Source organism: Melanostigma gelatinosum, assembly GCF_949748355.1.
Source record: "Melanostigma gelatinosum genome assembly, chromosome: 18".
NCBI classification, from domain to species: domain Eukaryota; kingdom Metazoa; phylum Chordata; class Actinopteri; order Perciformes; family Zoarcidae; genus Melanostigma; species Melanostigma gelatinosum.
Genome location: NC_136651.1, coordinates 19,441,032 through 19,463,531, shown reverse-complemented (window position 1 = coordinate 19,463,531; position 22,500 = coordinate 19,441,032). Strand labels below are relative to the sequence as shown.

The window sequence follows — 22,500 nt, the reverse complement described above, 5'->3', positions numbered from 1 at the left end:
GTATACACGTGTATACACGTGTATACACGTGTATACACGTGTATACACGTGTGTATACACGTGTATACACGTGTATACACGTGTGTATACACGTGTATATACGTGTATATACGTGTGTATACACGTGTATATACACGTGTATATACATGTGTATACACGTGTATATACATGTGTATACACGTGTATATACATGTGTATACACGTGTATATACATGTGTATACATGTGTATATACATGTGTATATACATAGGTATATATATATATAGACATATATATGTCTGTCTATATGTATGTATTTATGTATATATGAAACCACAACTATCTCCAGCGATAGACGGCTAAAATATTGTTCTTATTTGAAATAAAGCGACCCTTTAAAGTTTAAACTTAAGGCATAAGAATAACAGAACTTCTAGACTTGTAAAGTTGTAACATGTTAGCAAACAGCTGGGACTTCCACTACCGGGGTGGTAGTGTGTTGGTGTTCAGTTGTAGAACTTCAATGTATTTCTGAGATAAAAACGAAGACAAAGAGCTCACTCAGTCTTTTGTACTGTTATCTCTTCATTTATTGGTGCCGTGGTGCATTCAGGGACCCAGAGCAGCCACCAGCAGCTCCCCCAGCAGGAAACAGAGCTTTTTGCAGGAATACAAATATATTGAACAGAACTTCAACAACAGAGCGTATTGTTTTAGCGTGTGTTTTCTTTTCTTTTTGAAACATCAAGGCGTCCACTTCATCCTCCTGAAGCTCAGACACCAACTCAACAACCACATGTTTCTCTGAGCTTAATATCTAATGCTTTAAATAACAAGGTTGTTTTATTACATATGAACATATGAACAATAATTCCCTCTTGGTGCTTCAATAGAGACCACGTGCAGTCAGATTGTTACCAGAAACCTGTTGTTGGTACGAAGACAACAAAGTTCAGAATATCTGGATGTTTTCTTTAGAAAACGACTTTTGAGGTTTTTAGCTGAGCGTGTGCGTGATTAGGAAATGATCAACATCTCGGTGTCGCTGCACGAGCATTGAAGCCAGATTCAAGCTGCAGCTTCAAAGACACGTTTAGTTTGCGGGGCAATAAAACAACCTGAGAAACGTTCATCCAGTCAAGCAGTCACAACAAGCTGAGGGAGGGGAACAGATTCATAGGAGGGATATCGATATCAGCATCTTATTCACAATCAAATTGCACTTGACTAAATGAAAAACAACAAAGAGGTTTTCTATCCGGCTGCGTGATACAGAGAACACATTTAGATCAGACTCTATGAACACATGCAGAGGGATGAAGGACTGGGAGGGGCAGAATGAAAAACATAAATATGACATGAAAGTTTAAGATGTGAACAACAAAAATAAGTTGACGAACAATGACCTTTTAGAAACAGGACAGAGAGACACGGGGGGATCCTTTCTAGTTTTGTTTTTTTTAAGGTAACTTTTCCATTTATGTATTTTTTTAACCTTTTGTTATAGTGTATTTGAACAAATATAATTAATACGATAGTAGCAGCACTTTTTTATTTTTAGAATGTTTAACTTTTTTTTGGGCTCTGTTTTCCTGCTGCAGGAGATGATGGGAACTGACCCCAGGACAGCTGAACAGCTCGGGGGTCACGCTGGGGTCATTTGCACTGAAACCAAAACCACCGTATCCTCTGAAATCATCCGTTATCGCTGCTTTATGGTTATTATAAGATCAACGAGTTCTACTGCAGTTCAACAGCAGCGAAGTAAAGGTTCATCTTACCCGCCAACGTCTCCTCTGGAGCTGCCGTTGAACTGCTTTTTTAAATGAATGCAAATGGCAACATTACAATCTCTCTTAATCAACGTTGCCCATTGCTGAGAGAGTTGCCCGTCTCTGATTGAGGAGTTTCCTCTGAAAGTGACGGAGGACATCAGTGTGAAGGTGGTTTTGGTTAACAGGCTTCCGTTTGGTCTCTAGGAGGCACTGACTGGCTGCAGAGGCGGGCAGGGGGTAGAGCTGCCTTCCTGTCGGGTCAACAGGACACTGCAGACACCCAGACCTCCTCCTCCTATCGCTCCCTTCGAAGGTGTTGCCCCCTCGTGGGTGGCGGTGGCATCTTCGTTGTAGAGGCGTTTGATGCAATCGTAGAAGTCGTCCACCTCCATCTCCTCCACCTGAACACACAGAGAGACCTACGTTATGACTCGGCTCTACAGCTTTTCATTAGCAGTCACTCTCCTGAACTCATGACCAATCAGTTAATGGTGACAGTAGTTTACCCAAACGATAAGACAACCAGCAAACATTTACATTTGAGAAGCAGGAACCAGTGAGGCTTAATCTGTTTGACTTAGAAAAACCAAAGAATCTTGCACAAACAAACAGCCTCCTCTTCCTGAAGCTCTTTCACCTCATCAGTATCTGGGCCTTTCATTCTACTTTGAGTTAAAACAAACAACAACCTGCAACCAGGTCCGCCGGTGTTCCAGTTCAACGTTAATGAGTGACCGCATGAACTGAACCGGAACACGGGGGGGCTGCATGTTTCATCACGTTACGTTTTTTTCCTCCCAAAACACGATAATGACGAACGTTAACAGTCGACAAAGTTTTTCTCACGGTTGTGTTATCGTACCTTGCGCTTGGCGGACGCCTTGCAGCGCAGTGTGACCTTAAGGGGGCGGAGGTGTTTGGGTGGAGGGACTAGAACTGGGATGCTGCTCTTGTTGGTGGAGGTGGAGATCCAGGGCTGCAGGCTCCTCTCCTCCCCACCAGCAGCGCTCTTTAGCTGGGCAGGGGTGGCGGTGGCGAGGGCATGGTCCCTGGAAGACTCAGTGGTGGAGGTGATGATCCCTGGAAGAAGAAAACATATTGTTTCAAATAACAAACAAATGATGCAGCAGAACCAGAGATGTCGACATTTTTCCTTCTCAAAACCCGGTGCCTACATTACCCACCATGCAACTCGTTGTGGCGAATGAGAGTACATTTATCAGACTTCACACAGCTCCCTCTGGAGACACTAGAGGGTTTATAAAACTTGTTTTTCCCCCACATATGCAGACGGACTCCGCAACACCTGTAAGATGGGTAAAACTTACCCAGTGTGCAGCAGGGGAGAGCGGGGTCCTGAGCCGGAGGCTGCAGGGTGGTCCGGCTCTGAAGGGGTTGGTAGATGTAGACAGTGTTTGGAGGCAGGGAAGCCCTCAGTGTGGACAGACTACGAGCCACTAGCTCTCGACTCCGAATCAACTCGGAGCTGTCGATCTAAGAGAGAGGGAAGAGGAGAGAGAGAGAGAGGGGGAAGAGGAGAGAGAGAGTAAGAAAGACATGTCCTCTTCTAGAGGTTGTAGTGCTCATTACAGGAACAAACCAGGAAACAGTAGACAAAGTATCTACTCATGTTGATCCGTAAGTAACTACATTAAACTCACAGGAGCTCAAGCTTCCGGCTGCTTATTTGTTTTGGTCACATGATCCTTCTGATTGACCTCATGTTGACGGTAATGATGAAAGAGAGTCAGTCTGGTACCTGTGCCTTCCTCAGCAGGTCTATGGTAAGAGCCAGCCAGTCAGGACAGCAGGTCTCCAGCTCCAAGGTGACGAGGGCCAAGGCCAGCATGGATCCTCTGAGCTACAGGAACACATGAGGGACAAACTTGTTCAGGGTTTGGCCAGGTAACGGGTCCAGATGTACGAAAACCTGTCCTCTGGTCAATTTAAAGCATGCTCTTTGAACACAACACAGAGATAATCAATGGCGTTACATATAAAGAGTACGTGTGTGTGAACCTGTGTGAGCGTGTGGTCGGCCAGACAGTGGTAGAGTCGCCGTGTGAGCAGCTGAGAGCGGTTCAGTCCCAACATGGAGTCCAAAAACCCCGAACAGCACGACACCACCATCGCATGGAACTACGGGAGAGGAGGAAATAACCAGAGTTACCTCTGTTGTCTGGTAAAGAATGTAAGGTTACGAAAATCAAGTACATTTTAAAAGCAATACAAGTTTTGTCCCATTAGTTATACAATTTCAACCCAGATTAGAAACTTTACGTTAGTACTCATCCCCGTAGGTGTGGGCGAGATATTGGATACACTATTAAGGTTGCTCTACGTGGGGTTCAGTCAATGATTATATGGCAAACATCAAGTACAAGGTGGACAACTGCCGCCCGCATGAGACTCACTTTGGAGTTTCCTCTCTCTCTCTATATTCAACTGAATTATTTTTGTATAGCCCAAAATCACAAATCTGCCTCAGAGGTCTTTATAATCTGTACACATACGACATCCTCTGTCCCAGGACCCTCAGATTGAAAGAGTATAAAAACCCGTGAGACAACAAAGCCAGACATGTGGAGGAGTGTGTGTGGAGGGAGGTGGAGAACAGGGACAGAGCTGTAAGATCTACAGATAGTAAGAACACACCAGATGTGGATGAAAGTATTGAAATATTATCATATGGAGGAACTTATTAAAGTATAATAAACTGAAGGACGTGAAGCACAGAAAACAAACATTACCCAGCAGGCAGGCAGTACCGTGTTTCTGCCACCCGGTGTCACTAACATTCATAACAATACAAACAGCCACTGGGCTGGAGGATCAAGGGAGTCCTGTGTCTTTAGAGAGAGCACAGATAAAGGGCGTCCCTGTCAGAAAGGACTGTGTGAAGGTGAAGAGGTGGAAATATTCTAAATACAGCGTTCACATGAACTGATCTAGATTCTATTAGGCGTCTAAAATACGTTTACACCAGTATGTCGCTTTGCTCGCGTGCTGCTTCTCTAAACTACATCTACTGTCGTAACACACCGACTATGGAGAAGCACCTCATACACCCACACATCAATGATCATCAGAATCATCCTTTAAAGCTCTGATCATGTCAGACAGACGTACGATGTGCAGGAAGTCCAGCGCTGTGGCGGTGTGCAGATCCCAGTTCAGTTTGTCCAGGATGATCCTCTCCATCCTCAGGATCTCTGACGGGGAACAGCCACAGCAGCTGGAGGCAGCCATGTCTTTCAGAGAGGGCACACGCTGAGCCACGCCAACACACACACACAGTTACCGGAACTGTCCTGATGCATTGAACACATTGTTTATTGGATTCTAACACATGTATAAGGATCTCAGTGTGTGTTGCCCGTGTATCGTATGTGTGTTTTCACCTCATCCTCCTCACAGGTCTTAGCAGCCAGGAAGAAGCAGGTGATGGCGATGCAGCGCAGGTACTTTGGACGGGCCTGAAGACAAACAATCCCATCAGTCAGTAAATCACAACGGGCTCATCGCTCTCAGAACAAGAACCTTCAGTAACGTACATCAAGATTTCACAAGATGGCTCAACTAAAGCCAGCAGCGCTGACACGACATCAACACCACCGTTTAATAATAATGCCTACAATGCAACTTTTTAAAAACACGAATCAGCATTTTTGTGTTCGACTGAGGGCAGAAACCATGAGGCAGCAGTCTGCTCAACAGTAGCAGAGCGGTGTGTACCGATCTCTCTCCACACACACACACACACACACACACACACACACACACACACACACACACACACACACACACACACACACACACACACACACACACACACACACACACACACACACACACACACACACACACACACACACACACACACACACGAGTCCAGCTTCTGATAATCCTGGAACATTTTATTCCTGTCCTTGGTGTGGGACATTTGTCCTGCCCTGACATTCACAATGAACACGCAGACTGTCAGCTGTGACCCAAAACCTTGAATGGAAGCCAAAGCTACCAAGAACCTCTGATCCTGATCCGAGAACATCATCAGGTCTAGTCCGAGGGGTTCTGTTCTCCTTTTGTTTCTCTTCAGATGTTAAGCTTGAAGAACTTCTATCTACAACCAATCAACTCCACTCATTCAATTAAAGGTCTGGCTTCTTCTAATCTCATTCACCAGGTTCACCAGGCGTAACGCTCACAGCAGCATCAGTACCTCAGGAGGCGCTTCTTTACCTTGATGGGAGCGAGGAAGCGGTCCAGCATGCTAACAGCTAACACCAGCATCTCTGGGTACAGCTGCAGTCTGCTGTGGAGCTCCGTCAGCCAGCGCACCGCCTCGTCCCGCTGGGCGGGGGAGATGTCTGTATCCTACAACACACACACACACACACACACACACACAGACAGCTGAACAACAAGCTAGGCCACTGACACACTCGCTCCTGTCCACGTGTCCTTGTGAGGACCACGAAATATGTCACCGTGCTCATTCATCCTCCCCGCACGTAAAGAACGAGGAAGAGAGAAGCCTTTGACTTCGCCCCCGTTTCCACTGGAACTACACCGGAGCACGTTTCCAACGAACGCTGAATGCGTGCATGTGTGAAAGGTGTCAGTTAGAGATGAGCTGCGTCTGATGATCACAGTCCAGCTGAGATCAACATGTTGAGCTTTGTTTTCCTGTGGACATGGGTTTATATTCCGCTTTGACAAGAAAACAGTTTGGACTAGAGCAGGGATTCCCAAAGTGGGGTGCGCGCACCCCTGGGGGTGCGCGAGCTGCCTCTAGGGGGTGCGCGAGAGGAAAAGTGTAATGGCGGTCTGATGGTGTAATAATATTAAATATAAAAAAAAAATGTAATTTTAATTTAAAAACTGTCAGGTGGGACATCTGAAGCTATCAGTCGTAAAAGAGGAGAGGGACAGAGAGAGAGAGAGGAATCGGAGGCGAGGGGAACGGAGAGGTGCGTTGGGGAGAGACCGGGAGAAGAAATCGAGCCAGAGTCAGAGGAAGATGAGACGGAGGAAGGAGGAAGGGATTGCACAGACAAATCGGGAGCACATCGGCCCATCGCGGAGTCAAGGTGAAAAAAGAGGAAACGAGAGTGAGCATCAGAGGAAATATGATGAAAAGTATGTGTGTCTGGGCTTCACTTCGATTGGCAACGCAGATTCCCCAAAGCCACAGTGCGTGGTGTGCAGTGAGGTTCTGGCTAACAGTCTGAAGCTCTTATTTACGTCGCCACCTGAACACCAAGCATGCCAGTGCAAGTCAAAAGCCCCTTACATTGTTTATATCCAAATTGGAGGAATTACAAAACAGCCAAAACAACTGGAGTCTCATTCATGTGTTGGGTCTATAAATGACGCACTACGGGCTTCATATCTGGTTACAGAATAGCGAGAAAGGGGCTACCGCACACAATCGCCGAAGACGTGAGCTTGCCAGCTGCCAGAGAGATGGTGGAATGTATGATTGGGGAGAAAGAAGCAAAAAAGTTGGACATGATCCCGGTGTCCAACAACACTGTGTCGCGCCGCATCGATGCTTTGTCCGAAGACATCCTGGCTACATTAGTCGCTCATTAATTGTAAATTAAATGTGATAATCTGCCTCTGAGCCTGTGCGTGTGTCCTCGCATCCTGATTGCTTTTTAAAAGTGACGCCTTGTGTCACTGAAAGTTATTGAAACTTTGTTGCAGTGTTTCAGGGCGTTTTCACACCTTCAGTTCGTTTGCTTTGTTCCGATTCAGGGATTAATATGATACAATGTTGCACTTGCTCCTTTGTTCGGTTCACACTGCAACATTTAACAGCGGACTAAATCTTGTAAACAAATGCCAAACTGTTCTCTCATTGGTCCGATTCTTATGCGGCTATGAAGGCTTAAAAGGCTCTGTTGCTTATTTTATTTTTATTTTTTTATTAATGCGGGGGGGGGGGGGGGGGGGGGTGCGCGAACCCGGTCGGGATGTAGAAGGGGGTGCGCGGCCTAAAAAGTTTGGGAACCGCTGGACTAGAGAGTAGTTATTAGTTTCTCTTTGGATGTTGAGCGTGAACAGCTTTTAGCTACCGCCACCAAACCAACCTCTGCTCTATTCTATTCGTTTTTATCTTATTAGAAGGCAGCAATAGTCACATCAAAGCAATGATGTAGCGTACTAGTGTAAAATGTATAATGTATGGATTTGTTTACTGAGGACATGCAAATAATGCAACTAAATGTTTGGTTTTCTCAAGACAACAAAGTAAGTTTATGATGATCAGACTAAATCATCTCATCCCTAGTTTAGGCCTAAGTGAGCAAATTCATTAAGACGGAAGTTAAATTCCCCCCCCGATTAATCCATTAATTAATTAGTCTACGAAACATCCAGATTAAAGGTTGTGTTCGACCATAAACCCAAAATCAAACGGTATTCAGCAGACTATGATATATGAGAAAGAAAAGCAGCAACTACTATTATTTGATTATTTATTTTTTTCCACTAATTTTGCTCAGAAAATAACTTGAACATTCAAACAATTATGAAAATGTTAGATTGTTTTACTGTCAATCGACTCGCCACCTCAGCTCTAATCTATTCACCTTTGTCCGTCCGTATGTCTGAGAACCTTTCATCACATCTACTTCACACCTAGCGGGTGTATTCTAGGCGACCTAATAGTGTTGACGTTGGTGCAATATCAATAAGCTTTGAATAAACAAGCGATAGTGCTCTGTGCTGCAGAGGGGGCGGAGCTTCAGGAGTCGAGCATGTCATCCCCAGCAGCATGTTGAACCAAGACGGAAGGTTTTACATGCTTTGCTTTTGTAAACACGTACAAATGACATCATCTAAAAGCTGATCTTTGGAAGTCAGTGGTCATTTTAAAGTCCCATAAATGAGATCATATTGGATATTTCTTAAAAAAGATGCCAGAAATACGACATTCAAAGCAATCCTTTATTAACGTATACCTGATTAGTCTCAGAGATGGAATGACTGGTTCCTTGAGTGGAATGTCTGTACTGGCAGCAGGGGGTCAAAGGTCAGAAGGCAACCTGTTAGCCATCTCATGTGCAGCGTGACACTGTTCAGCCGCTCAGCTGTCCAAACCTAAAACAACAGGCCTCCTTCCAGCCCGTTCCCACTGCTGGACCAAAAGGACTGGATCTGTCAAAATGGCACACATCTATTTGTACCGCCTCCCCCGGCCCCGCAGGCCACACAGCCCCTTCCTTCAGCTCGTTGTGGGGGTGAACCTCAGGTACTCGCAGGCCGGAGGGGACGTGTAGCGTTTCATATTTGAGGACTTTGTTTGTGGCATTTTGTAGAAAAACATGTCCACTTCCTAAAAGTAAGGCATCAAAGGAAGCCGTTTCCTCATCAGCGCGGTCCCTGAGCTGTGGTTGGCACCGGCCTCCTTCACAGCCGGAGTGAGCAGGTTGTTCAGCTGCCTCCACAACGGGGGCTGTGAACGCGGCCAAATCCCATTCCACGACCTCCACCTCTCGTGGAGATCTTGTGGACGAGAGGATTCAGGCAGAATGTTCTTGTTGACTCTCACAACATGTTCGGGTTGGCCAGGTTTGTCAGACGACGCAACCAGGTGATGGTCATTTGAGGACGCCCTCTGTTCTTGGACTGGTTCCTCTGTGACTCGTCTGGCTCTCCGGGGGTAGGCTGTGGGTAGAAGCCGGCCCGTTTGGCCACGCAATTTTTACACCGCATTCTCCTCTTCTTCCGTTATCTCTTTCTGTTTACTAATTTTAAAAGCGCACCATTGCAGCATCCTGTGGTTAGCGCCGCCCAAGACGATTGTGATTGGTTGAAAGAAATACAAACGAGCCTGAGCGTGTGTGTCTCCACCATAGATAATATGGTGGAGAAACACACAGGTGGAGTCATTAGACATCAGGCACATGACCACAGACGCATTTCATTCAACCAGGACAAACGTCACAGCTGACGGAGCAGTATCCTACCCGGCAACACTGCTGCTGTTCCTACGGCCCTGAGGAGACACACTGCCTCCATGTCCTCTTGTGACAGATTACACGCCCGCTAACTGCGTGAGTGACGTCCTCTACTGCCTTTTACCGGCCTCTTCACATTGGTCACTTTCTTCTCTTAAACGCTCTGTTGCTGGCTGGCACCAGAACCGTTCGCTGAGACGCAATGCATTTTGGGACGGTTGAGTGTGTCCATTGAGCTCGCGTCTTGTACTCTGAAGTTCTTGCTAATCTAGGAAACAACCAGGCATTTCTCACCAATACAGAATCAACACACCAAATGCTCAGTTTGATGTCATATCAGTGTGAATATTAGGTTGGTTTGAGATCACCTTGGACTTTGTCGAGGTTATCAGTGAATTGACGAACTAGAAAAACAACAGAAGGTAAGACGTTGGTGGAGAACAGAGGTTTCCTTTCTCAGCCACCCCGGCTGCACTCTGGGATCTAACAGCAGACGACAGGGGGTGGATTGTGTTGCGTTGGCCAGATTAAACTGAAGGTGCTGCAGTGACTCAGCAGCAGACCTGGATTAAGAGCCACAGATTATCTGCTAATTCTGTTTTACTTGAATAGCTACACCTTGAGATCAGCTGGGAGCATGGAAACAAAAGTGCAGGTGGCAACACTAGTGTCACGCCCAGAAACAGAACAGGGAAAAACAAAAAGCTCATAATAAAACACACGCAGACGTCTGAGGAGTTAGAACAAGAGCAAAGATAGTAAATGAAAGGACAAAGGGTTCAGCAAAAATAACTCCAAAATATATATATATATTATATTCTGTAGTTCCATTGGTGTGACTGCTTAGGTTGCTCATGCACAGATTAGTGACCCCAAAGTGGATCCCATTAGCTCAGTTAGCATGATTAGCTTGATGAGATGAGGCTACAGTCGTGACTTGATGTGACGTTGGGAGAGCAGCTGCAACGAGTTCCAGGAAAAGACGACAGTACTAATGCAGAGTAGAGGCCACACAATGGAGGACCAGTTCCTCATCGAGCACGACTGCAGACGTCACTCAAGCAAGATGGCGGTGAAATGACTTCTGAAGAATGTACCGATAAGGTCGTCAGTGTTTTAAATGCGTTTGTCAACAAAATGATGACAAAACACATTTGTTGACCTTTTCGAAACAAAAGAAACGTTTGAAAGTAGGAACTATGGAGTAATGTCCAACGACTTTTTAAACACAAAGTCACATTTAAGGATCTGTGGAACCACACGTTGCATGCTGCTGATTGGTCAGGATGCAGCGTTAGTTATCATTGGGCTATCGTTCATGTTAATAAGCTGTCGTAAAGCTGTCCACCATCTTCACCTGGATGTCCTCCATAACTCTAAATAAACTGATAGCTGGAAATAATACCGAGGGTGAAACTAATTTGGATTAGTGGAATGAAGAATAGGAAATTAACAGGTATGTGAAATCCTGTGAGGGCGGGGCCGGTGAGCCGCTGAGGGTGTGATGACACGAGACGCTTGTGAGATCACACGAGGACGCTGGGTGAGACCAGCTGAGTCCGGTGACTCACTGCTGCGTCATGGCAACAACCTTACTGTTGTGTCTGTGACGCACCGGGGCTGGGATCAGACCACCGACTGCAAATAATTAAAATAATTCATCACTCAAATGACGAGTTGACCAGGTCCATTGTTAATGGAGCCGTATTCTAACTCTTCAACCTTGACCCAGAAAGAGAGGTGTGACCTGAGTAAACGTTACTTTATAGGTTATGAAAATGTTGTAAACTCATAGTTTCTGTTTCAGTATTGTTCTTTAATGACCATCAGAATTCTGATAAGTACATGTTGCACCAGAATTTTAAAAAACATAATTAAGGAAACAGGAGTCTTCATCGGGTTCACGCTGGTGTTCCATAAAATGTTGAAGTCGGTTGTGTTTGATCACTGAACCCGTTTCTGATGTCAGACTCTATTTGAGCTGCTGGAAACATCTGGCTGTGACATCGCTTCATAGACAGAAACATGCACAAAACTAATAACACCAATCAGTTATGGAGTTTTAAAGTATCTTGGAAAAACTTTCTATGACGGTGCTGCTTGAGTCAAACAGCATAGATGCAGCTTTTCAAAGGCACAATCATGTTTTGGTCAGTGTTGAGAATGTATTGTGTTAGTGGATCCAGAGGTACTTCCTCACCTGTGGGGAGGGCTTCTTCGGCACGTAGATCTTCCACATCTGGGCTTCCCTAGAGGCGGCCTTTTCCAGAAGAAAAGACAGCCTCTGGCGTTCCCAGGGTTCCAAGAACTTCATTCTTCCCCCTGGTTGAGCCTACCTCCCCACTGGACACAGCTACCTGCACAGGGACACAGCACATCGTCACACACACTCCATACATCTGGGGCTCCAGACCCATAACAATTTGGCAATATCTATCTGCGTCCCCTCGTCACAGTTGCATATTATGCTAACAAGTGTTGCCCAGCTAGCCAGAGAGTAACTATGATTTTTGCGCCAGTGTGATGAAGGTCTGAGATAAGTCAGATGTTTAATTTGTCAAGATATATATTGATACTGGGATACAAAGTTACATGGTATACTAGGATATAGGAAATGTGTCAACATCTCAAATGCCAACTGCAAAGCATGAAACATCTATAATTTTGTGACGAATCAGTCTTTCAGCTTCATGATGTCGTCAGGAGGTAGCTAATAGGAACAAAGGTGACTGAGGACCCTCAGAGGAAAGGTTGAGGTCATGTTGGTATATTTAGGGCACTGAATATCAAACCGTAGTAACGTTAACGTCACCCACAAGTACACACTTTGTGTTGGCATAAAGTTAACGTTACATTAAAGCCAACTGGCAACCCTATGGATGGCTTTGATTCTAGATTGACTGTAAGATTTGACTGTGACGTCAATCAAATCAGTCACCGTCTAAAGAGTGACAGAGTGAATTGGGAAACTTCCCATCTCTCACTCGGGAACTACCTTGAATCTCCTCTGGGAGTTCCCACTTCTTTGGGAACCACCGGGCCTCCTGAAGCAGGTGCATTATTGAGCATACCCTTCCAGTATCACCCTGAATACGACTACTCCCCGTAGCGGAGCTAAGTTGAAAGGCTAGCGTCGCTAGCTGGTGTGACGTCGCGCACAAGTTCGGTCGTGACTAAAAAATAAATGTTGAAGAACGTTCGTCAGTAACGTTTCCCTCGGATGGTAGCATTTAGAAGGAGTTAGGGCGACGACCGCGCTAACTATACAATAGGGGCATTTAAATGGCTGACTCCAAACCAGAAAGTAGACGGAGCCCAAAGCCTTACCTCCCCTGCGAAGCGGAGAACACCACAGTTGGATTTCATCCGGTCCACTCAGTCCGAGGATAAATATGGGGGTGAAATCGGGGACCCGTTCTTCAGTTTAATCATCCATCCTGTTGTCCATGGTGGTTCGTGTTAGGGAAAAGGGGTTGATGTAAAAAATATATAAAAATAAAAGAACGGAATAGACTGATGCGTCTACTTCCGAGGAGGGGACTCGGGGGGGAGGGAACTCGGGGGAAGAGGACTCAGCGAGGCTCCGCCCACCTACGGGCAGACCGGGGGGACAAAACGAAGCTACCCTCTGTGGAATATTTCCACTATTATCTATAATACTTTCAATGGTGCTCAATTGTGGGTTTACAGTGAGCCTACTGTACCTCAAAATATCTTCGGTGACATCACTTTTAAACTCCAAAATTACAATACAATACATTATGTATACATATTAGGAGGATATATTTATATATATACATACTCAACTCTGCTTTGTATCAAAGTGCATTTTCAGACCTATCCAAAGGCAGAAGACACATACAGCAATCATAAGGCAAGGCAAGGCAAGGCAAGGCAAGTTTATTTGTATAGCACATTTCAACAACAAGGTAATTCAAAGTGCTTCACATACAACCATTAAAAGCATCAAACATAAGGCAAAAGAAAAGGAGATTTAAAAACAATTAAGAACATTCATTAAAACATTAAAAAACTGTAAGAAATAAAATGCAGTCGTAAATGCAGAAATGCAGGAAATTGATTAATATATGAATTGAATGTGGTTCAATTAAAGGCAGCAGCAAACAGAAAAGTCTTCAATCTTGATTTAAATGAGCTGAGGGTCTCAGCAGACCTGCAGCTTTCTGGGACTTTGTTCCAGATATGTGGAGCAGAAAAACTGAATGCTGCTTCTCCATGTTTAGTTCTGACTCTGGGAACAGAAAGTAGACCGGTCCCAGACGACCTGAGGGGTCGGGATGGTTCATAAGGTAGAGTGATGTGATCCACCCTCCTGGTCTTAGTGAGGACTCGAGCTGCAGCGTTCTGAATCAGCTGCAGCTTTCTGACGGACTTTTTACAGAGACCTGTAAACACACCGTTACAGTAGTCCAGTCTGCTGAAGATTAATGCGTGGACAAGTTTTTCCAAATCCTGTTGAGACATAAGTCCTCTAATCCTTGATATATTCTTCAGGTGATAGTAGGCTGATTTTGTAATTGTCTTGATATGGCTGTTCAGGTTGAGGTCTGAATCCATAACTACACCTAGATTTCTGGCTTGGTTTGTGGGTTTTAACATCAGTGACTGAAGCTGAGCGGTGATTTTCAATTGTTCGTCCTTGGTACCGAAAACAATTACTTCTGTTTTATCTTTGTTTAATTGAAGAAAATTCTGGCACATCCAGTTGTTGATTTGTTCAATGCAGTTACCCAGCCCTTGTATGGGATTATAGTCCCCTGGTGACATAGTTATGTAGATTTGTGTGTCGTCTGCATAATTATGATAACACACTTTGTTGTTTTCCATAATCTGAGCTAGTGGAAGCATGTCGATGTTGAACAGAAGAGGCCCCAGTATTAAGCCTAAAATGTATATAGTCTCCAGTTATCCTTATGAAAGTGGACACAGTTGTGACAGATCTCCATTTTCAACATGAAAAGACGTTATGTTTGACAATTATCATATAGTTGGTTGAAGACAATTGTAAAAACACTGTCAACTAACTAACTACGTAATGCTGTGATTGCGTCAGGGTCCGTGCAGCCATGAGCCAATCACAGTATCTCATTTTGGGCGGACAATTTGAACGTACTAAAGTACTGCACGCTGATTGGCTATGGGAAACATCAATCGGAAGCAGGAGATCGGATCGTGTAACAGATAGGTTGTGTTTCGATTCCAGTGGCGTTTATCGGCGAATAAAATATTGTCTGTCGATCTCAAGTGCAACCCGCAGTATGGAAATGAAATAAATCAAGTCAAAACGATCCCAAAACATTACGTTTATGCTTTATTTATGCCGTTAAGTCCGAAAGGAGCTGGTTGCTGTTATTGAGCAGAAGCCTTTTGATTGGTTGGTGCCGTGTGACGCCAGTAGGTGGGCGTGAGCGTTATGAACGTCAACAAAAGAGAGAACAACAGAAAGGAGAAAGAAGAGGAGAGGAGAAGGACTGTACGGTACAGCGGAAGACAACAGATATGTGGATTTAACCAGCAATAACAGGTAGAATAAACCTCTAAAACACTGTTGAAATTATACTCAATAAACAGAAAACGCGAAATAACGTCACATTTGTCTCTTCTCCCTGACGTTAACTCGAAAGAGAGAAGGAAGAAAGCGGATCAAATGCAACGGTCGATAATGCGACCTCCGTTTAGCTATATTATAAACGAACAAAAGCTAATCATTGTTAAAAATTAACAACGTGTCTCTTTTATTCTTCTGCAAATAAATAGATGTTGCATAAATAGAGCGTTTGAAATGGGTATTTTCCTTTTGCAATATCTGTAAAGAAATTGTATCATTTATAGTGACTGATTACGTTTATTTTAAGCGCGTTTAAACGCTTTAAGATTAAAAATAACGATGTTTTACAAATGTTTACACATAGGATTTGCTTCCTGCAGCTATATGATGTTCTGCTGGTCTGTTATCCTCCGATCCGTCCGCTGTACACAGCACAGCTTTTCAACGCTATTAATTCTATATTCTCACACACAAACCACCACAAGCATACTCTGAGCAGAACACATTATTTTCTTTAATTAATAATGGTGTTGAACAGCGCAGGTTGCTACAGATTTACGGAATCAGGAATACTAAAACACACAGCCCCTCCCCCCGCGCCCTTCAGAGAGGATTTAAATACATTAGCTAGCTGCGGTGACCGTTAGCGTCCTCGGTTATTATCATCAACTAAAACGATAAAAAAAAAGGGTCTCCGGCCGAGAGAATGGTGTTTATTGTGTGTTTTAAGTTGTGAAGTAACAGACAGAACCTCGGGGAAAAGCTGCTGTTGTTGTTTTTGTCGGTCAGAGGACCGAGAAGGCGTCTACTGGAGGAAATCTGACACCGGAGCTCAGCTGAGGGCTGTGGGCGGGGCTCTGAGCTGTGACCCCCTGAGAGCGGAGAGCACGTAGGCCAACAATAAACAGCACAGTAGTAAAGCAACAACGATATATTACCCAGAACAGGGCTTTTTCTGAGAAAAAAACATTTGTTCGTGGTTAGTTGTGGTAGTGCAGACCTTTCTTCTGATTCACTATTCTGGATCACAGGTGTGTGTTTTTGTGTGGATTGTATTTTGGACTGTTCAGAGAACTTGACATGAATACTTTGTAATATTGTGGAGCTGAACCCTGGTGTTTTCCCTTTCTTGCAGTGAAGATACTGTGGTAAAAAAAACAAGAGATCACTTCCTCCAGTACCAGCCCAGACATGGACGCCTACAAGCTGATGAAGGAGCTGCGGGTGAATTATGAGCAGGAGGCTTATTATCGGCCCAAAGAGACGGGGCTGAGGCTCATCGAGTCCACTGAAGAGGTGAGCACATTTGGGGGGAATTGATCATTAATCCACAGTAGTCCGTAAATGGGAAATCCTCTTCTGAACATTAAACACATTTGAAAGTTTTCGATCGACCTTGTTTATCTATTTGTGAAACTATAAAATGTGAAAAACAAAACAACAAAAACAAGCCTGATCTGCTTTTTAGTGCTAATCCTCTTCAAGACGTTTCTGCCAAAACATGGGGAAGCATCAGAGCGTGTGGCAGAACAAGCAGGTTAATCAACAACACGTCTTTGTTTTCCAGGATGACAGCCGGATCTCGGCCAAGTGCAGAAACGCCAAAGTGGAGGACCTGTGGAGTCTGACCAGCTTCTTCGGTTACAGCACGCAGACCTTCGTCCTGGCCGTTAACCTGCTGGACAGATTCCTGGCCATGATCCGGGTACGAGCAGCTCTCACCCGATGGGACCGGGCATGGGACACTTTAGCTCTCGGTTTTTAACGGGACCTGGTGACACATTTTGGCAGCTTATGCAGTTTTTAAAAGCCTGAGTACAGGATCTACAAAAAACAATATCTCGTTTGTAAATAGTCTTTCTTACGTCAATTACCTCCTACTTGCTTAATCAGTTTGTTGCTGATACTAAATAATGAATCAAATTCAGCGAGTCTAATTGTTTCCCTGATCGTAATAAATAAATACATAAATAGTTGGTTTGAAGTAACCAGGTCCAGCTCAATGATGTAGATCTTGTACTCAACCAGCCGTCCTTTCAACCAGTCTCTTACCCGCGTCTGTCCCCCCCCAGGTCCAGCCCAAGCACCTGTCCTGCGTCAGCGTCAGCTGCCTCCACATGGCGGCCAAAGTGACGGAGGAGGAGTGCGACCTGGCGCCCGCCGATGAGCTCATCCGCATCGGACAGTGCCGCTTCACCGCATCAGACCTCTGCCGCATGGAGAAGATCGTCGGCGAGAAGCTCGGCTTCAAGTCCAACGCCGTCACCGCCTTAACCTTTCTGCACTTGTACCACCAGATCGCACTATCGCACTCCGCCGACAGGTGAGACCACCGCTTTCACATTTAGTTTCATTTCCATGGAAACACAGTCATGTTTGAGGGCGTGTTCAGGATTTACTTCACTTCTCTGGATGTCAACCTGGCGTGCGAACACAAAGGTTTTTCCCGTGATTTGATTGGCTGAGCTTCTCCACACCGCTGCTTGTTTGTAACAGCGATCCCAGCTGATGTAGGGCAGCAGTCAACTGTCAGTGTCTGAAGTGCACTGATAAGATTCGCTGTCTGGCACCGACACCTCACCCATGCATAACCCTGCCCTGGTGTATTGTTTTCAATGTGCTGTGGTTCAAAACTCAAATCAAGTTTGTTTTTTACGTTTTCAGTTTGGGCAGTCTGTAAAGGGCTTACAAAGCTCATGATGCGATGATTCAGAGTTAATGAAAGTTCATTCTGGTTGTTATGGAAACATCGCTGACCTGAAAACACTCCCTAAACCTGACTGTGTGTGTCTGAACAGGAAGGAGACTCTGAGCCTGGAGAAGCTGGAAGCTCAACTCAAAGCCTGTCTGTGCCGGATCGCCTTCTCTAAAGCAAAGGTAGGAACACAGGATCACAGCAGCTCAGCAGTCTCGCTGAGACATGAGTGTTTTTTTTAAACGTCACCGTTAGTTTGACAACACTGAAACTCAAACACTTCCTGTTTGTCCCTCCAGCCGTCCGTCCTCGCCTTGTCCCTCCTGAGGCAGGAGATCAAAGCCGCCCAGTCGGAGGACATGTTGGAGATCGCGCATCACATCCAGAGACACCTCAAGGTAAACACCACGTTATTACACAACAGCTGCAGGGAGGGACAGCAACACCTGTGGAAACCTCCAGTAACTGAACGTTCTTTTCCACAACAGCAGCTCATTCATTTGAGAGCAAATGAGAGTTTAAAGGGTTTCTATTTCTTCTTCCAATGCTGGTATCGGCTCAAAATTTCTTGGCTCAGTTACAAACAGGAAACCTTATTGCAACTCCACTAACATCAATCAAGATGACAACAAACCGTGTTTACCAGCAGCGCAGCCTGCAGGCTTATTACGTGGTGGGGACATTCCTGGCTTATTCTTGGCTTGGCTCTGGTCCACAGCATTTTTTTTTTCTGGACGGCTGTGGTTATGTAACCTGGTGTCTTGTGTTGTGACGGCTCGACTCAACACGTCAAAGGGAATGAGGCTTTTAAAGACAATGACGTGTTGCACAACCAGCTGATCAGGTTTCAGCTGGTCAGCCGCTGTTTTAAGCTGGTTTCTCTTATGCTCCTGACCTGAAAAACCAGGTTACCGTTTACAGGAACATACCGTTAAGTAACACGATTATTTCGAATGCACCGATTTGCGTGAGTGAACAGGGCAGAGGGCCGAGCACCCAAACTGAGCTGCGTGGTTTGGTTTCAGATTACGGACGGCGAGCTGCTGCTGTGGAGTGAGCGAGTGGCTCCGTGTCTGTTGGACTACGCCTCGCCTGAATGCAGCAAGCCCAACCACAGGAAGCTGCAGTGGATCGTGTCGCGGCGGACCGCCCAGAACCTGCACAGCTACCGAACGGTCCCAGAGCTGCCCACCATCCCAGAGGGCTGCTGGGATGAGAGCGAGAGGTCAGAGTCCCACACACACCTGAACAACACACCAACACTGTGAGAGCCTCACACACACCTGAACAACACACCAACACTGTGAGAGCCTCACACACACCTGAACAACACACCAACACTGTGAGAGCCTCACACACACCTGAACAACACACCAACACTGTGAGAGCCTCACACACACCTGAACAACACACCAACACTGTGAGAGCCTCACACACACCTGAACAACACACCAACACTGTGAGAGCCTCACACACACCTGAACAACACACAAACACTGTGAGAGCCTCACACACACCTGAACAACACACAAACACTGTGAGAGCCTCACACACACCTGAACAACACACAAACACTGTGAGAGCCTCACACACACCTGAACAACACACCAACACTGTGAGAGCCTCACACACACCTGAACAACACACCAACACTGTGAGAGCCTCACACACACCTGAACAACACACCAACACTGTGAGAGCCTCACACACACCTGAACAACACACCAACACTGTGAGAGCCTCACACACACCTGAACAACACACCAACACTGTGAGAGCCTCACACACACCTGAACAACACACCAACACTGTGAGAGCCTCACACACAGAATCTGACCACGTATTCAGCACAGTGCTTCAAAGTAAACTTTAGCTCTCTGACTCGTTTCCTTGTGACGCAGGTGTCGGCCTGATATGTGACGTTAAATACCAAACAATCCTGAAGACAATAACAGAGGCGTTTCAATTTAAAAGATACCAGATGCACCTTGTGTATGTCTCACACACACACACACCCCAAATGTGTGTGGGTGTGTGTCACACGCACCAAATGTTTGTTTGTACAGCAGAGCATGCCGATAAGCACACTGTAAGAAGTCCATCCAGTAGTCTGTAGTCTCAAGTCACCAGAAATGAAAGAAAAAAAACTGAAGGCACTTCATTTTCCAACTGCACACATTAGTAAAAGTGCCGTGGTGGATCATGTCAACTTATTATTTATGTTCAGTTCCGATTTGGATCAGCTGGAAGAGAAATGTTAAACTTTTCATTTCAACCAAGGACTCTCTCTGCTGAGTCACAGATTAAATGGAGCATTCTTTACAGTGTGCTGTGTGTGTCGTAACACTCTTGGGGCAACACACAAGTTTCTGATGTGTTGTGTAACACACACACACACACAGCTAGTCAGGGCCCCTCATATCTCCTGGCACTGCATGATGGGATGTGTACGAGTCTCTGGTCGTGTCCCACTGACAGACGTTTCCATGACGTCACCAGAGGGCCTCGCCTTTATGTAACAGGGAACATGGAACTTTTGGTGTGTGTGTAGAACAACAAACAGGAGGAAGTGAAACGGGGAGACTTTCCCCAGCTGACTCCTGAAGACACTGATCATTAACAGCTCAAACCAAAAGCTGCTGACTGTCAGATCTTTGTTTTGAATCATTTTTTATGACGTTGGATTCACATCTGAACTTTCAGCTCTTTAAACAGACTGCGGAGTCCCAACATGACAGCCGATGACAGATTGCAGCAGTCTGCTGCACTAGTGTGTCACGCACACATAAATGTTAACACGCTCTGGAATCATTGTCATGAAGGGGCAAAGTGATGCTTGTTTCCACGAGTTCATCTGTTGCTCAGTCAGTTTGTTTTTCTTTATTCATAGTTTACTTCATCTTGTTTCGTTTATTTTTTTCTGTCTGAGAAAAACACTTTTTAAAATTGTATTTATTAAATTTACTTTAACTTGTGGTTACTTGAAAAACAAGAATCTTTAACAAGTAAATACCATGTGCTTTTATTGACTTGAACAAGAACTTTGACTCGGCTGATCACTAAAATGATAAGATAATCAAAACAGTCAGTTTTCTGTTTGCGTGTGAAAAATCAGGAAACCTCTGACTTGACCTTGTGAGAGAACCTCGTCATGTGACCACATTAACCAACAGTACCCCCCCCCGTGTGTCTCTGCAGTGAGGACTCCTGTGAGGACGTGATGAGTTCGGGTGAGGAGTCTCTCAGCAGCTCTCTGGGCAGCGATGCTGAAGGGCCCTTCTTCCCTCTGCACCTCCGCCGCCAAAAACACCGCCAACACCTCCACGCCTGACGCCTCCCACCGACATGCCTCCCCCTTCCACTGCTTTACCCTGAAGTCTTTAATTTATTGTTTAATAAGCTCTGGTGCTCAGGGGGGAGCAGTCCGATCTCCTCCTGGTAGAGTTAGTTTGTAGAGATGTCCCATTCCAGGACAACATTTTAAGGTCGGGCAGACCTCCGCCGGGGTCCCATTTAGAAACTGCTCAACCTCAGACCAGAAACAGTTCACGTTGTCAAGATAATTTGCCAAAGTGTTGTATTTATTTAACAGCAGAAAGGTGGATTCTTTTTGACTGTACTTGATGTAAGAATGCTTTAAATGAGGAGTTTTACTGCTGTTCAGAAGCAGAGCGCGGCTGTGGTCAGTGATGGGGTTTAAACGTTGGAGTTATGAACCCTCCACATCTTCTGGATAACAGAAAGTAGAATCAGTAAGTGAGCACGTCTGCTCTCCTCTTCTGTAGTTCACTCCCATTTGCACACACTTCTTTCATCTCATGTGAAGCGTTGACCGGAGGCCTGAGTTTGTGTCAAACTGTTCACCGAGTGTTCAGAGCTCGTGCCTTGCTCAAAGGGAGCGGAGGTTCAGATTCGGACCTCGCCGACACCCCAGGCTGTTCCGGATGAACGTGTGTGTGTGGATGTGTGCACGTATGACCCTGGTTCCAGTTTAAAGTAGATCCCTTTAGGATGTAGCTTAAAGATGTTTGCTGTTTTGAAAATGAGAATGCTGTATGGAACTAAGGAATGCTGACTGTGCAAAAAAAGACGAAGTCAAAAAAACATCATAAATGTAAACAAAATGTTCATACAAAAACATGTAAAACTGTAAATGATGTACAAAAAAAAACTGTTAATAGTTCTTTGTAGATATTAAGTTATTTATTCCCTTTTTGTCACCAGTACTGAAAGTCTAAAATCTTGTAAAAAAAATCATATTTTTGAATCAGTTATCTGTCTTTTTATTCCAACAAGCTGCTTTGTTCCATGTGCTTCACACTGAGCTCGATGATGCAGATAAGTGATCACTGATTTACTTTAAATCCTCCAGCAGATATTTAGGGACAAAATAAAAGATCTCAAAATTAAACTAAGAAAATTGTTCATATATGAAAACTACGTTTTTATTTTAAAGAATAAAAAAAAAAAGACTCAATTCATTTACTCTGTGTCCACAGTAAAGGGTTGACA

General features: G+C 45.0%; 2 protein-coding genes across 2 annotated transcripts; one reads left to right on the top strand and one right to left on the bottom strand.

Annotated features, from left to right (window-relative positions):
• Positions 1-552: 552 nt before the first annotated feature.
• ccni (cyclin I) lies at positions 553-13,265 on the bottom strand. The gene is made up of 10 exons (XM_079288797.1): positions 13,052-13,265; positions 11,925-12,081; positions 5,997-6,131; positions 5,156-5,230; positions 4,884-5,024; positions 3,774-3,893; positions 3,514-3,615; positions 3,083-3,248; positions 2,617-2,834; positions 553-2,155 (listed from the first exon to the last, which is right to left on the bottom strand). The coding sequence occupies exons 2-10, from the start codon at positions 12,036-12,038 to the stop codon at positions 1,955-1,957; spliced, it is 1,272 nt and encodes a 423-aa protein (XP_079144923.1). The 5' UTR covers positions 12,039-12,081; positions 13,052-13,265; the 3' UTR covers positions 553-1,954.
• A 1,932-nt stretch (positions 13,266-15,197) lies between these two features.
• ccng2 (cyclin G2) lies at positions 15,198-22,269 on the top strand. Its single transcript, XM_079290032.1, has 8 exons — positions 15,198-15,269; positions 16,429-16,589; positions 16,861-16,998; positions 17,366-17,616; positions 18,092-18,170; positions 18,288-18,386; positions 19,014-19,213; positions 21,187-22,269. The coding sequence occupies exons 2-8, from the start codon at positions 16,485-16,487 to the stop codon at positions 21,317-21,319; spliced, it is 1,005 nt and encodes a 334-aa protein (XP_079146158.1). The 5' UTR covers positions 15,198-15,269; positions 16,429-16,484; the 3' UTR covers positions 21,320-22,269.
• Positions 22,270-22,500: the final 231 nt, after the last annotated feature.